Genomic DNA, 16,734 nt, shown 5'->3' on the forward strand with positions numbered 1-16,734 from the left:
TCCCGTCCCACTCTAGCCAGTCGCGCTCCCTCCCTCCCTAAATGCCGGTATTGAGAGGAAAGGGCAGCTGGCCTCCATTTCAGTGTGGAACTATACAGCTTTTTAAAAATCCAATTCAGAAGCTTTGATAATGGACCAGAAAGTCAGCTCCAATTTCTACTGCTTCTTGGTCTCTGAAGGAGGTACCGGCAAGTCTGTGCTCCACCTGCCACCTGCCTGTCACTTTGGTGGAGGGAAAAAGAGAGAGCCAGGAAGACATGCAGCTAAACCACAGGTCGGCTGCTGGGGAATCCTTGAGGAACCGCAGGAGGGAAAGATGTCAGACGACTAGAGAGAGGCAAATGGCGGCCTACTATCTCATGAAAAGATAGGAAGATGGATTTCCCAAATTCAACTCGCAGGAGTTTAAGTTTTCCTGCTTGCGGAGCATCTCAGGGCCCAGAGGAAGCGGGAACCAAGAACAGGCAGCACTTCCCCTGGTGGGGGGGGGGTGGTGATTTTCTCCATTCAGTAGAACTGGGTTTGGGAGGGCTGGATGCTCCCAGTGACACGGGATTGCTATGGGAGGGGTGGGGTGGGGGGAGGGTAGGCTGACCACTGGAAGGGGAGAGGAGGGTGCTAAGGCGGTTGAAATACAGGAGTGGTAGAAATTGGGAGGGGAAGGGCAGGCAGGCTCCCCCCAGTCCACCCAGGCTGCTCCAAACCTTTCCCACTGTTCCGGGTGCTCTGCCCCTCCCGGTGCACTTTGACCTGCCGCGCTGCCTGAAGCTGGAGTTCACAACTTCACTTTTAGTCACAGGATAAGAAATAATGCTTAAAAAAAAAAAAAAGATACGTTATATGCTTATCGTAGCAAATTTAGAAAAGATTTAAAAGAGAAGGGGAGAGATTTCACAGGGGGAAAGAACCAGATGATAAAGTAAACCCCCCCCCAGACTTCTGCCCCGAGGAAGTCACCCTAATCTAATCCCCCATTGCTCCCTTCCCTCCAGTCCAAAAGAAAAGCCCTCCCCGTCTCTGCTCTGAACTGCAGTCTCAGCCTATCAGCTGGCCCCTCTCTTCACACTCTCTTTCAGGTGCCTTAGGCCTGCCACCTGGTAACACACAGACCACCCGCCTCCTCCCGGCCTCCCCTCCTTCCCCCAGAGGCAGGCCTCCCCAGCAGCTGCGCCCCTGCATCTTTCTGGGACTCCTTTACCTTCTGCAATCTGGCTAATGGCCTGACCGCTCTCCTAAAACTGCTTTTGATGATCACCACTTACCTCCCAAAGCCAAAAGCTATGAACACGTATCTGTCATCACCCTCCCCGACTTTGTGCTGCCGTCCCTGCCGTTCCCTCTCCCTCTCGGACAACCCTGCTCGCCTGCCTCCCTGGCTGACTCCCGTACTCCCCTGGTTAAAACCCCTCGGTGGCTCCACTGCCTTTAGACTCCAAGCACAGTTAGAGTTTACACCCTACCCTCCTTAGCAAGGCCCATTCTCCAGTTGCTTTATCCCCACTTATTTTTTCAACAATCTAAAAATTCCGCTCCCATAAAGATGTGAGCGCAGCATCGATGATAACACAAGCGAAAGGCAGCCACGCGTTCAACACAAACGACTGGATGAATGACCTGGTGGAATACTACACCGCCATTAAAAATCATGCATGTGATGCAACGTGAAGCGTAAAACAGGACAATACAGAATTGCTTAAACAGTATGCTCTCAACTATGTGAAGAGAAAATCATAAGCAAGAATAGAAAGAAACAGGCCCGAATGTTAGTTATGGTTGCCTCCATAGTGGTCTTTTCCCCCCTGGCTTCATAACCTTTTTCTATACTTTTAAGGAGCTTTTTTTTTTTTTTCCGGCTATACCGCGTGGAGTCTTAATCACTGGACTGCCAGGGAATCCCCTATAGGGAGCTTTAATATACGGATATTCTGATAATAAAACAAGCAAGTAAAAACACCCCCGAAGGGAGAATAAAAACAAATGATGCTCTAAGTTTCGGACTAAGGAAATAAAAGTGAGATGATCACGTTTTCCCAAATTTTCCCATCTTCCCTTTTCATACATGGGCGCAATTTGTTGCGGGTTTCCAGGTACCTTCACGTATAGTACTTAGTATGGTTTCCCTCGACCCCATCTCAGATTATACACACAAGGCTGAGTGTCCCGGGCAAGGTCACAGGATGGATGAGTTAAGTGCACCAGCCCAGGACGAGAATCCATTGTTTGTTTGGCTCCTATGCTGCTGTAACATGTTTGCCCAAACTTGGTGGCTTGAAGAACACCCACCATCTCCCAGTTCTGTAGGTTAAAGTCCAACACCTCTCTTATTGGGTGACGCATTCTTGCTGGAGACTGGAGGAGGATCTGTTTCCAGGCCCACTCAGGTTGGCAGAATTCAGGTCCATGTCGTTGTAAAAACCGCGGTCGCCGTTTCCTTGCTGGCTGTCAGCCAGGGGTTTCCTCAGTTTCCACATTCCCTGGCTCATGACCCCTTCACCTTCAAAGCCAGCAATGGCAGGTCGAATCCCTTCACTTCAAATCTCGCTGACCTCCCCTTCGGCCTCATCTCTCCTGCTTTGAAGGGCTCCAGTTGGGCCCACCTGGGATGGACCCAGGATAATCCCCCTATGGTCAGGTCAGTTGATTAGTAAATTTAATTTAAATCTGAAAAATCCTTCACCGCAGTACCTGGATTAGTGCTTGATTAAATAACCAGGTGTCTCAGTCCGCTCAAGCTGCTGTAACAAAATACCACAGGCTGTGTGTCTTAAATAACATTCTCATGATTCTGGAAGCTGGGAAGTCCAGGATCAAGGTGCCAGCAGGTTCAGTGTCTGGTGAGAGTGGCAGCCTTCCTGGGGTATCCTCACACAGTGCACCAGACTCCTCCTCTTATGAGAACACTAACCTCATCATGCAGACCCACCCTCAGGACCTCACCTAAACCTAATCACCTCCCAAGGACCCCACCTCCAAATACTATCACACTGGGGGTGAGGGCGTCAACATGAATTTTAGGGGGACACAGTCAGTCCATAGCACCACAGGACAGGAATATGAGGGGCTGGAGGGGCATCTTTAGAATTCTGTCTACCACACGGGTCTTCTGATGTTTCATCCATGTTGTCACTACTTCTGCATGACTCTGAAAGGCATCATATGTTCTGTCATTCATCTATCTTCCTTTTTTGCTAGAAGTTAGCTACTCATAAAAATGTATAAGGAAAAGTGACCACTGGTTTTTCTCACCTGTATCTTCTATTAAATGAAAGTTTCACTAAGCAAAATGAGTTCCCCCAAAATTCACAAACTTGGTAACTTATTAATAAAACGACGTGCAGACTGTGTCCACCTAAGTTTTCATCCCGTAAATGTATATAACTCTATGAAGAATCTGAAATAAAATGAGGACACTGAAACAGCCTATCAGAAGCTCTAGGTGAAGGTACAAGTTTCTAGCACCATGGCCTCTAGGATCTTTAAAAAGCGTCTTAATTCTATAACAAAGACCGCCACGAAACTCACAAATTGCAAAACTGAGCAAAGAAATACTTACGTTTAATCACATGGCTGGTAAAAAAAAAAATTCTCATTATTTTTCAGCAGGGTACGATATTCCAATGGCTTAGGAACGTTAAACAAGGCTGTTAACGTGACATAAAAAACTAAAGCCGGTAAAAAGCTTAGAGTCAAAAAGTTTAACTTTATTACAATTGTTTTGAAAGTCAGCTATGATCTTGACAAATATCACGGGTAAGTCTATATAGCCAGTCTCTAACTTCCGAGATACAAAAGACAATAAATATAGATTCAAACTTCAGCCTAAAAACAAAAGTCTACATCTAATTACCTGTAGTGTAGTGTGGTTTCAATATTTTGAATACATGACGCTACAAGAACTCATACCATAAAGTTATTGCTCACTGACAACCAACAAACAGTTCTTCACAGACGACACGCAAGTGTGCGGCACCTTCGAGCCTCCATGTGAGTCCCCCACGGGCCTGCTGGTGCTGGGGGACAATCTGAGATGGCATCATGATGGCACTGCTCCTTCCGGTGGGAGGGCAGGGACAGGGGCAGGCAATGAAAAACGCCCATTTAAGCAGGCCCCGAAGCTGATCTCCCAGGAGCCCAATAAGTGGTCCCGTTTCTTGCAGAGAACAGGACGGTCACCGTGTATCTTTCGGAGTGTGACACGGAGTACCTGTATCCAGCGCAGAGTGGTCAGCTTCCTGCCAAGCTCCGTTCATTCCGTCGTGCTGAGTATCCTCCACCAGCAGTGACTCTGCTCCAAGCCTTCATTTGCTTCCAGAGCCCGATCTTCATTGCTTTCAAGTTAGTTTGTCATTAAAATAAGTCTTACAAAATTTCTGCCACAAACAATCATATTATTTCTTCTTATTGGTAACAGATTAATTCTTCATTAACTAAAAGTGTGCAAAGTTTCAAGCCAAGCTCCTTTGTCTTGGTTTAATTCTTGGGTATAGCTGTAAAAAAGAATTTTAAAAATATTTACATACTGCACAGACGTGGGAGTATAACACATTTTCAAGAAATATGGGGGGTAGGGACGGGTGCTGATGTCACAGGAAAGAAATTAAACCAAAGAAAGAACTCCCTGCCATGTGAAACACCCAGAGCTGCCCAAAGATTCATATTTACCAACTCTTGTACAAAGGACATTCAAAGGTCACAGGGGTTCCCTCAACAGGGACAACGCCATGGTGCAGTGATATAAAATCCAGGATGCGGGCTTCCCTGGCGGCGCAGTGGTTGACAGTCTGCCTGCCGATGCAGGGGACACGGGTTCGTGCCCCGGTCCGGGAAGATCCCATATGCCGCAGAGCGGCCGGGCCCCTGAGCCGTGGCCGCTGAGCCTGTGCTCCGTGACAGGAGAGGCCACAACAGTGAGAGGCCCGCGTACCGCAAAAAAAAAAAAAAAAAAAAATCCAAGATGCTCTGAGCATTAACTCCATCTACACAACCTACTGAACCGTAAATCAAGTCCAACAAGGACCACAAAGGACTAGAGGTGATTTGCAATACGCTATAAGCTCCACGGGAAAAGGTAAGAGGTTAAAAAGTCTCTATTTTAACTTTATTTCACAATGGACGTCACACAGAGTTGAGGCTATCAGGAACCAAATGCCACAGACTAAAAGTCTACAGATTTGAGGAAGGATAAGTGGAGTTTTTTGTTTTAGGATTTGGTGGTTTTGTGTTTTCCATAACAAGAGCTGGCAAGGAGGGTGTTCAGGAAGCCAAGAGCAACTCAAACTAGTCATTCAACTGGCAAACAGAACAAAACCCTCCTCCCCCTCCCCTAGACAAAGGGAAAAAAGGGTTTACTGAAACAAAGTCAAGCCAGACTTCCAGCCCAAACTGCAAAGTTAACTGAGGGATCAATGTTGTATCAAGGGTTGTTTTTCTCTGTGAGGAAAGATATTTTAGCCAATATAATTTTCTACACTTGTATGTGAGCCTCTGACTAAAACATTTATGCAATTTCCTTTTTAAAAAAAAACCTCAAAAGGAACCCAAAGAAGTTGTGTAGAGGCCACTTCTTCCCAGGAAAGATCTCCAAAGAACCGAGAATATTTAAATGTCCGATTAAAATGAAAATCTGCTGTCCAGTCCGCTGATTACAGAACCTCTGAAAGCCACCCAGGAGGCAGAGCTTGGTCTCTGACCAGCTGCTTCCACACTTGGGAACAAATCATTCTCCCCATGTTTCATTCACCACGGGACCTCTTTGTCAGAAAATTAAAGTTAAGACTCAAATAAGCAACTACTTCTAAGAGGTAGAGCTTTTCCCAGATAAGAAACTACAAAAAGCAGAAGTGCGTGCCTGTTTGCTCTCGGTGTTCATTAAAGAAGGAAAGAGGCTGCACGCAAGAGACTATGCTTCTCTGGCGCTAAAGACTTTGTAGAAGCGAACAGGAGGGCTCAAAAGAGAACTATCTTTACGTTTCTGCTTTCGTCTGGTAATTGGAAAGATTTTTTTAACGGGCTCCATGGCTTAATTGTTTTTTTCAGTTTCACTACTCTTTATCGTTTATAGTATGATCACACGAATGAATATTGTCCAAACCCCAAATGCTTATCTAATAGTAAATTTTGCTACCAGGAAGACAGCAGTCAGGATATACGATGTCATTTACACTGCACATCAAACCACAAAGGAGAAGAGTCAGGAGGAGGAGATACAGGCCAGAATCCAAGCTCCAGGTCCCAACACCGGGGTCATTTTAACGAGCTCCACAGAGAGTAATGTCCGGACAGCGGGATGATTCCAGACAGAGCCCTGGTTCAGGGCCTCGAGTGGGACAGAAGCTCTCTGCGGACACAGACCATGTCTGTCTGACAGCTGATGAAAATACAGTGAAAATATCTCCCATTTTTTGTATATTAGACTCTGTCCAACTATACTAGCCTTTCCCTGAAAATACTCCCCCCACCAAGAATGTCTGCCCACTGACAGCAGTCCCTTCAGACTAATACAGACATGTTATTGGATTACATGTGCTGATATGATTTGATTATTTTCTTGGTTTTTATGAAACTTAAAATCCAAAGGTAGAGAAAGAACAAAGAATCTTTTCTCTGGTGCCCTGTTCAAGTTCCCTAGCAGATTCGGAAATCCTGACTTAAACAAATCCAGGGACTTCCCTGGTGACGCAGTGGTTAAGAATCCGCCTGCCAATGCAGCGCCCTGGTTCGAGCCCTGGTCCGGGAAGATCCCACATGCCACAGAGCAATTAGGCCCATGCGCCACAACTACTGAGCCTGCGCTCTAGAGCCCACGAGCCACAGCTACTGAGCCCACGCACCACAACTACTGAAGTTCACGCGCCTAGAGCCCGTGCTCCACAACAAGAGAAGCCACTGCAATGAGAAGCCCATGTACCGCAACAAAAAGTAGCCCCCGCTCGCCCCAACTAGAGAAAAGCCCGCGCATAGCAACGAAGACCCAATGCAGCCAAAAATAAACAAATAAATAACATAAAATAGATACAACATTAGAGAAACAAAAATTGTTTTAAAAAAAACATCCTTCACTTACTCCCAGCAAATTGCGTGGAACGTATCCCTCCTTGTCATTCAGGCGGGCCCACCACCATTCAATCTCATCTTCGTCTTCCCTGCGGATGATTGTCATGCAGTCTCCTTCTTTCATGGGTAGCTCGTCGTCATTCTGAGGTTCATAGTCCCAAAGGGCATAAATGACCCCTTTATTCATTATGCCCATCTTCTCCTGAACTCCTGAAATCATGTAAGATACAGAACAGAATATATGTAACTCAGAGGATACCACGCTCAGAACCTGTCACTCTATAAAACCAAATGAGAAGAAATGGGGACCTGCTGGAATGGTAGAACTACTACATTAAACATTCAATAAATAAACTTCCCGGGGCCAGGGGGAGCAGAGGAAGGCCAGCCGTGTAGAGGGAACATATAAAAGACAAGTTAACATATGCTATCATCTCTAAACCAGCTCTAAAAACTAACCAACACCTTATAAGCAGCTCTCAAAACTTCTCTTACTCAGAATACAAAACGATTACAAACCCAGGAATAAAAAAAGAACTGTTCCAGTCTAGGATATTAAAAAAGTTAATGAAACATCTGTCCAATTTTAGCCTATTCACTAAGTGTAATGACCAAGGAACTCTGGAATCATTTTTGTTCTTTACCTAAAACGTAAAGCAGACAGAGAAAAATGACCAGAGTGTTGTGCCTATTAAAGTGGTCTCTATCAATTTCCAAATGTGGAAAGATAAAAGAAAAAAAATTATAAAATGTTAGAATATAGAAATATGGCCAGGTATATTAGACAGGATATAAAAGTCCACATATAGTCAACTCTAAAATGATGAGAATCAGAATTCTAAAAGATACTGAAATCCACAAACTGGGGAAGGAAAAAAAATCCCCAAATGTCCACTTCTTCCCAGAGTTAGTAACAGATTTGCAAATGAACTATGACCTTAGGTTGGACCGTTCTCCATTTATACCTTCCTATCCTATAAGGCGACGCTAATGAGCAGTAACAATCGTCAACGGGCAGGCAACATGGGGAAAGGGGAGGAAGAATTAGACAACAACGTCCTGGGCAAGTCAGAGGTCATTATCATTGTCACCTTTTTAGAAAAGCCAGGAAAATACCTGCTTGCCTGTGAACAGTTGGGTTTCTCAACTTATGCGAACCTAAATTATTATGAACTTATTTTTCCTGTGTCAATTAATATGACATAGCACACACTACCTCTCACTCTGGGCAAAACAAGGAATTAAATCGTTCTTTTCCAAAAGAAGGCTCTACCTATCTAAATGGTCAGGTTTCTACTCATGGGGACAAGTAAACTTCCAACTTTCAAGTTATACTTGATAGAACTGTAACTCCACCAAGTTTTAAAGCACGCCAGACTCGTCATCTGGTTGGGATCAGAATGGTGCACTCAACATAACAACTTGAGTCTCATTTCCAGGAAACCATTAGGCATGGAAGACAATTTCTCATTACTTTGCTATTTACCAAACTAAGAGTTATGAGTCAACAATTTTCAAACGTTTCTGAGGGCCCTAAAAACATGCTCCATCTCACTGGCAGTTTGGGAAATGCAAACTAAAGGCACAGTGAGACAGGCTTCCAAATCCACCAAAGGTCAAAGAGAACACAGAGCAAAAGGTACTCTCTGCTTGACGTATATTCCTGCGACCTGGCTATTCTACTTCTAGAGAGACACCAGGAGATGAGGACAAAAATGGTGGCCGAAGCCATGTTTATAATTGAATGCATGAATGGATAAATAAATAAAGGAAATAACTCAACATCTGCCAAAAGTAGAATGGAAAGATAAACTGTAGTAGAGTCCCCAAATGGAACAGCAGCGCAGTGAAAAGAAACAACAGCTACATGCAACAACACAGATGCATCTCAAAAACTATGGGGAATGAAAACAGCAAGCCACAGAATCACCAGTATGGTTTATTTAATATGAAGGTCAAAAACGGGCAGAACTAAACAATATCAGTTGTAGGATTCATACAGAGGTGATATACCTATTTTTATAAATTCAAGGGGGCAGACACCACAGATGTGAGAGGAGCTATATCAGGGCAGGGCCCCTGCTGACGGCAGACAGAGCTCATGTTCTGTTCCCCAAGCTGGATACCTGGATGTTTCACTGTGTTAATCTAGGATCATCATTACTTAAACTGCACATCTATGTCAGAAATGCTCCCGGTATCCACGATATATTTCATAAATTTAAAAAATCTGATCAAAGGTCCCTAAATGTTTTTTAAAAAATCATATCCCATACTTACATATAGCTCGATCGCCAATAGGTTTAATGTAACAAAATACATATTAATATAACATACTGATTTCAAAATGTGTCCATATGTCAAAATTATTCTTTGATGTAAAGTTGAGAACATAAACAGAGAGTGATCATAAATATCAACGATAAAAACTAAGAGCTGAGAGATGAAGAAGAGAACCTGCAGTCTGTGGTTCTCCCTCTGACCCCTCTCCCTTCTCTCCGAGAGCCTGAAAACAGGCCTAGTGAGACTCGGAAAACAGTCAAACAGAGAAGACGTTTCACCTCAGGCATCTTTCCATGCCTGATGCTTGAGTGGTCTGGGGTCCTGGGACGTACCTCCTCATTTGTCTCTGTCTTTTCCCCTTCTCCACTTCTCTCAAGCCAGACTAAAAAGAAACATTAACCTCAACTTGTAAATAACTGTGCCAATCAACATATATCCATCTAAAACTTCAAGTCCTTTTTTCTCTAGGGACAGAGCTGATGGGATGCATCAGAATCATAAACTCAAAAACAAGAGAACAAAAGAGTCCAAAAAATCAGTTCTAAAATATGGTGTTGCCTTTCTTTTCCTCTGCGACAAGTTTGATTTAGCAGGAAAACTTGGATCTGTGGATTCTTATTCCAACCCTGCATTTCTCTTGATCATCTAGCGGGGGGGTTCTGTTTACTTATTTGCACAGATACAGCATCACTCGCTAAGTACTGAAGTCTTACTAGAGGATCTTTCGATGGTCAAAAGCTATTAACCCTGCTAGGTCCAAGGCTGCATCACTGTCTTTTGTCTTTGAAGATGTCCCTGATAACAGCCGCTTCTAGGCACACACAAAAGCTGCATTCACGTTTGTGATCGAGGCTGCCCTATCTTCAATGCCCAGGACTATGTACAACACAAAATGCATTCCCAAATAATAAAAACCCTTTGGAACGATCCCCTAGAGATAGAGGATAAATGAATGCAGTAATCAGTGCACGTAAATCGAATTGTTCCGTACCGTAAAGAAACTGCGAGCACTGGGTGTAGCCTTCCTCCGTTTCCTCACATTTATCCGCAGCCGTCTGCATGTCACTGTAGGTCATGGCAAACACAGCGGCTCCGGACTCCACCAAAAACTTACACACCTGGACGCTGTTACAGGACGCAGCGCAATGCAGCGGGGTCCTGCGGACAAGGGCACAGCAAGGACTGGGGGTGCCTTCCTACACGGGACGACACCCGCCGCAACACGGCATCCGCAGGGAGAGCTCTCCAGCCTGTCACCCACCAGGCCCTTTCTCCTGAAAACCGCTCTCACAGATTTTTAAAAATGAGTTAAACATAGATGCTTGAGCCCATCCGAGAATTCCAGCCACAAAGAAAAATGTCGGGACGGCACTGGGGCCAGGGCGGCACCGCGGGTGAGAGGGATCAAGGACAGGAGTGAAAGGACACGCAATTTGTATACTGATCTAAAGCAAGATAGAATATATTTAGTTCCATGTTCTGGAGCATCCAGCCTGATGATTTCCGCCAGGATGGAGGACCTAACGTCTTTAAATAATAGGCCTCCCCTCAAAACACGTGCCTGGGCTTCCCTGGTGGTGCAGTGGCTGGGACTCCGCCGGCCGATGCAGGGGACGCGGGTTCGTGCCCCGGTCCGGGAGGATCCCACATGCAGCGGAGCGGCTGGGTCCGTGGGCCATGGCCTCTGGGCCTGCGAGTCCGGAGCCTGTGCTCCGCGGTGGGGGGGGGGGCACGGCGGTGAGAAGCCCGTGTACCACAAAAAAAAAACAACAAAAAAAACACATGCCTGTAAATGTCCCTTTATCACCACCAATTTTGAAGGAATTAAGTTGCACATAAAGAACTACCTTTACCCAACATTTTTAAAATCCTAATTCAATTTTAATTGGAAAAAAAGTTGCCAATTCAATTCAGACCAGAAAAATGACTGGAAAATACACATTTCAATCTATATTAGCAACCGGTTAGCAGGAACTTAGGAATACCATGACAAAGAACCTTCTCCACCATCTCAAATGTTTCATAATGTATTATAAATGACTCCAGATTCGTGGTAAAGGTGGAAGAGCCGGGACCACTGCCGAAACTCAGAAGATGGGCTGGAGGATGTTAATCAAGCCCTGAAGTACATGAGATTTCTTTACCCTTTTCTTCCCTCCCCTTTTCATGTTATTCCACTTGGGTCTTTCACAAAAGAAATTTATTTCCCACCCCCCATATCCCAAACACTATCACTAATAATTTGGTGAATATTACTACAGACTTTTTAATTGCATGGCTTTTTAAGTTTTTTAATAGTAAAAAATTATAATCTAAACTCCCAATATTAGGAAACAAAGACATTGTGACACATTAAGAGTTTGTTCTGCTTATGTTGTGAAAGTAAACTAAAAAAGTAGGCATAAAAAAGGCCAATACTGTTTGTTATTACTTATATGTAGAATCTGAAAAATAAAACAAATGAATGAAAAGAACAAAACATGCAGACTCACAGGTGCAGAGAACAAATCAGAGGTTACCAGTGGGGAAAGCCAAGCGAGGAAGAGATCAAGACGGGGATCAGGGACTAAGAGGTACAAACTATTATGTATAAAATAAATAAGCTACAAGGTTATTTTGTACAGCACAGGGAATGTAGCCGATATTTTAATAACTTTAAATGGAGTATAACCTATAAAAATTTTGACCCTGTGTTATACACCCGAAACTAGTATGATATTGTAACTCACCTATACCTCAACTTAAAAAAAAAACCTATTGAGAGCTAAACTAAAAAAAATATATAGGCATAAAAAATTATACACATAGGGCTTCCCTGGTGGCACAGTGGTTGAGAGTCCGCCTGCCGATGCGGGGGACACGGGTTCGTGCCCCGGTCCGGGAAGATCCCACATGCCGCGGAGCGGCTGGGCCCGTGAGCCATGGCCGCTGAGCCTGCGCGTCCGGAGCCTGTGCTCCGCAACGGGAGAGGCCACAACAGTGAGAGGCCCGCATGCCACAAAAAATAAATAAATAAATAAATAAAAATAAAAATTATACATATATACACATACATAAATGAGCTTGAAGGAAACATATTAAAATATTGATGGTGTTTACTTCTAGATTGTAGGATACAAATGGCTTGTTTTCCTCTTATTTCTCTATTTTGTACGTTTTCCACAATGGGCTCACATTACTTTTATAAATACAATTTTTTTAAAGTACAACCAAAAATGCTTCTCCAAGAATTATTTATAACAAACGAAGAATTGGAAAGCAATCTAAACGTCTAGCAAGAAGGAGACAGCCACAATGAATGAGTCGTAGCCATGTGGTAAGAGATGAGGCTTTTCCAAACCTATGCATATGGGTGTCTGCAACTTCTATGTGTATACATGTAAATTTGATATTACAATTATTTCCATATTGAGAGAAATACAGGCTATAAAATTTAAATACTTGCATAAATATAGTGTGATTATAACTTAATTTTTTTTCATATAGAAAGAAGTAAATCTTTCCTAGGAATCATTATTAATCATTAAATCATAATTTAATTAGTAATAATAATCATTAAATCATCATCCTAGGAATAATAATATTCATCATTTACAATAATATCTCCTGGGTTTTAGCCACACACCAGTTCCACAAGATGCTCCATGAAAAATGGATTCCACGGTCAAAACTATTGGGAGAAGTTTACAAATTAAAATCCCCTCTTAGACACACAGTAGTTTCAGGGAGGTGGGGGGACCCTGCTTAAATCAGCATTTCTCATATTCACTGAAGCATGCCAATGAACTGTGTACCACTTTGGGACATTTCTTATTTTTATTATTTAACTACTAAACTTCTGAAACTCCATCTGGGAAATTCCCTGGTGGTCCAGTGGTTAGGACTCTAAACTCTCACTGCCAAGGGCCTGAGTTCAATCTCTGGTCCGGGAACTATGATCCCATAAGCCATGCAGTGTGGCTAAAAAAAATTTTTTTATATAAAAAAACAGAACTCGGGCTTCCCTGGTGGCGCAGTGGTTGGGAGTCCGCCTGCCGATGCAGGGGACACGGGTTCGTGCCCCGGTCCGGGAAGATCCCACATGCCGCGGAGTGGCTGAGCCCGTGAGCCATGGCTGCTGGGCCTGTGCGTCCGGAGCCTGTGCTCCACAACGGGAGAAGCCACATCAGTGAGAGGCCCACGTACCGCAAAAAGAAAAAAAAAAAAAAAAAAAAAACAGAACTCCATCTGCTTCCAGAACGGGAGTGAGATGACTATTACATGAAGACATATTAATTCCTTAAAAATGTCTCCCACGTCTCTCCTTCTAGATTACAAGCAGCATTGAGGACACGCACTGACATACTTCTTCCCTTCTAACAGCGTCTACAACACTGCTCCTCCGTTGCCTACGCAGCAGATACAATTGAAGTCTGAGTGGAGTTTAAAAGAAAACCTTACCATCCATCACTGTCAGCAGCATTGACATTTACACCAAACTGTACCAGGAATTTAACAATTTCTGTGTGTCCTGCACACACGGCATTGTGAAGAGCTGTGATACCTTCATCATTAGGTAGGCTCGGGTCATCAACCTGTAACATCAATAAGAACAAGGGTGAGCATCACTCAAATTTTTTGTCACCTTAACTGTCAACTATTAACTGGCTCTAGGATCAAGAGAATTGAAAGAGACTCTTGTAGTTTTTTTTTTTTTAAACATAATTAAAACCTTCAGGAGCCAAGAAAACTATACCAAGTACAGTTCTAGAAATACGACATTAAGTAGGCACTCCCTATAAAAAGGGTTTTAAAAGCTGAAGAAGTCCCAGAAACTATATATCCTTATAGTCATTTTTGCTTATTTATCCTCCAACTTCCCACCACAGATAAGCATCTAAGGAGAAGTCACGTTTGCCATGGAAGGGAAGAAAGGTCAACTAAAACCATTTTAAATAGCAGGTTTCTGAAAAGTAGGGACCACATCTGTAATTTAACACTGCAGGGTACAAATCCATACTTGAGCAACTTTTAAAGGAGGGTCATGATGTCCCTAAGGAAAGTACCCCCAGTGAATAACTGAACTTCCGCACTATTTATTGAAAGTGTTACAGCCACACCTTTAAAACAGAGAAGCTGGTTTGGGAGCATGCTCAAGAGTTCCTCTCAACAACCCCACCTCCCAAAAGAGAAAACAATGCAAAGGTACAGTTTCCCTACAGTAGCCTTCTGATTAGAGCTTTAAAACAAAATACAAGGCGGTATATAAGAAACGTACTAATTCAGTCGTACCTCATATATAATTCTCTGTACAAGGTCAAATTCTCCCTCCAAAGAGGAATCGAGAAGTAAAGCAAGGGGGTTGAATTTCACCCTCATTCCATGAGCAATCCGGTCTGAACCAGTTTTACGCAAGTTTGTCCTTTTGCCCTGCAAAAGAAATGCACGGAAGGTTAAGGATCCCGGTCTAAGCAAGAGACCAAAAAACAACAAGAAGGGAGGAATAATATCTCAGCCGAGATAGTAAAAGGAGCTTTGAAAATACATACATACATACATATATATATTAGCGCTTAATGAATAAACCCACGTAACTAAGTGGGAAGAACCTAACTCTTTAAAGCCTAGTGAAAACTACATTTGGGTAACATGCGCTAAGAGTATAATCTGCAGTAGGAAGCAGGCTGGTTCTCTGACAAGGATCAAAATTAGCCAAGATTGGTCTTTAATTACCTAATACAGTAGCGCTAACCCCACATGAATAAACTGGGCAAGAGCACAAACTGAGAATTGCGAGAGCTGACATTTATTGAATGATTATTCATTTATTCCTCTTGAAAACCCTATTATCCCATTTTACAGATAAGGAAGTTGAGGCACACAGCCAGTAAACATCAGAGCTGGAATTCAAATCCAAGGAATCTGGCTTCTTCAAAGCCCCTCCTTTTAACCATATCCAACATAATGCCTCCTGGGGGACGGGGAGTGGAGCATATTATGAAAGTAAAAAATTAAAGATTATTAGTCTGTCTTAGACATACCAGGGAGGAATCCTACAAGTCTTAAAATGCTATCACTATTTTATATTTAAAAATTTAACTGTACTCCAAGACACATGGGTAAATTAACCATCTTTTCTACATTTTAATACGTCAGGCTTAAAAAACTAAGGCAAATGTTAAAACTAGATCTAACATCCTATAAGACAGGTTTCTTAAACACAGCCAACAGAGTGGAAACATCTCCTAGGGTATGATATGCTGCACATACTTCTCTTTATTTTATTTCAGGTGTGGAAAACTACTGAGTTTTGAAAAACGTTAAGTAGCAATGAATATATTTCATAAATGTACGATGGCTAAAATGTTTCTGTCTCTTGAAAAAAAGAAAACAAGAGTAAATATTACATGGCTGAGATAATACAACTCACAAACAGTAAAATCATACCCACTTTCAAACAACAGCACGAGAGAGTGGCTTCTATTTCACTTGAACCAAGAAGGGAAAAGTTTATAGATCACCTTCCCAGCAAGAGAATAACAGAATCTCGCATGTTTAACTCAAAGAGAATCACGCCTCAGGATGGAGCAGCACAGAACTGTTAAAAAAGTGTTAACCTCTATTTTAAAACTTTTTTCACTAGAATTCAATGTTTACCATATAGAATTTTTTTTTTTTTTTTGGCGGTACGTGGGCCTCTCACTGCTGTGGCCTCTCCCGCTGCGGAGCACAGGCTCCGGACGCGCAGGCTCAGCGGCCATGGCTCACAGGCCCAGCCACTCCACGGCATGTGGGATCTTCCCGGACTGGGGCACGAACCCGTGTCCCCTGCATCGGCAGGCGGACTCTCAACCACTGCGCCACCAGGGAAGCCCTACCATATAGAAGTTTTAAACAAATGTCGACTGTAAAGTAGTAGTTGAGGCAACTTTGGATAATCATTATCTTTGACTTCTACCACATCTAAAAGATGTAATAAGGGATCAAACATATAAAGCACTTAAAAAAAAACCCTTACAATATGCTATGGTGCTTCTGCCCAGGTTTTAAAAATTCATAGCTTGGCATCCTACTGAAACAAAATGACTTCAAACTAAACTCTGAAGAAAACAACTTTGAAGACATTTTGGGATTCTGATCTTCTCTCACCTATTTCAAAGTGACAAAATAAACTTCCAAAGAAAAGCTTAACATTTGGAAGGAGTGCAGAAGACACGCCCAAGTCAAAACATACAAAGCTTTAGAATAACTTAGCGTCATCCAAAACCTATGGGATGCGGCAAAAGCAGTTCTAAGAGAAAAGTTTACAGTGATACAAACTCACCTCAGGAAACAAGAAAAACCTCCACCTAACCTTATATCTAAAGCAACTAGAGAAGGAAAAACAAACAAAACCCAAAGTTAGCAGAAGAAAAGAAA

At 43.0% G+C, this 16,734-nt stretch overlaps 1 protein-coding gene across 1 annotated transcript in view; it reads right to left on the bottom strand.

Moving 5' to 3' along the window:
• Positions 1 to 3,674: 3,674 nt before the first annotated feature.
• The window catches only part of TP53BP2 (tumor protein p53 binding protein 2), a 66,868-nt gene continuing 53,808 nt past the window's right edge, over positions 3,675 to 16,734 (bottom strand). Inside the window, exons 14-18 of the mRNA XM_082833774.1 lie at positions 14,608 to 14,745; positions 13,777 to 13,910; positions 10,328 to 10,494; positions 7,064 to 7,263; positions 3,675 to 4,487 (exon numbers count right to left, since the gene is read on the bottom strand). Coding sequence (XP_082689900.1) covers positions 4,446 to 4,487; positions 7,064 to 7,263; positions 10,328 to 10,494; positions 13,777 to 13,910; positions 14,608 to 14,745 — 681 coding nt within the window. The 3' untranslated portion in view covers positions 3,675 to 4,445. The remainder of the gene's footprint in view (positions 4,488 to 7,063; positions 7,264 to 10,327; positions 10,495 to 13,776; positions 13,911 to 14,607; positions 14,746 to 16,734) is intronic.

Source organism: Leucopleurus acutus (genome assembly GCF_964270905.1).
Source record: "Leucopleurus acutus genome assembly, chromosome: 2".
Taxonomy (NCBI): Eukaryota; Metazoa; Chordata; class Mammalia; order Artiodactyla; family Delphinidae; genus Leucopleurus; species Leucopleurus acutus.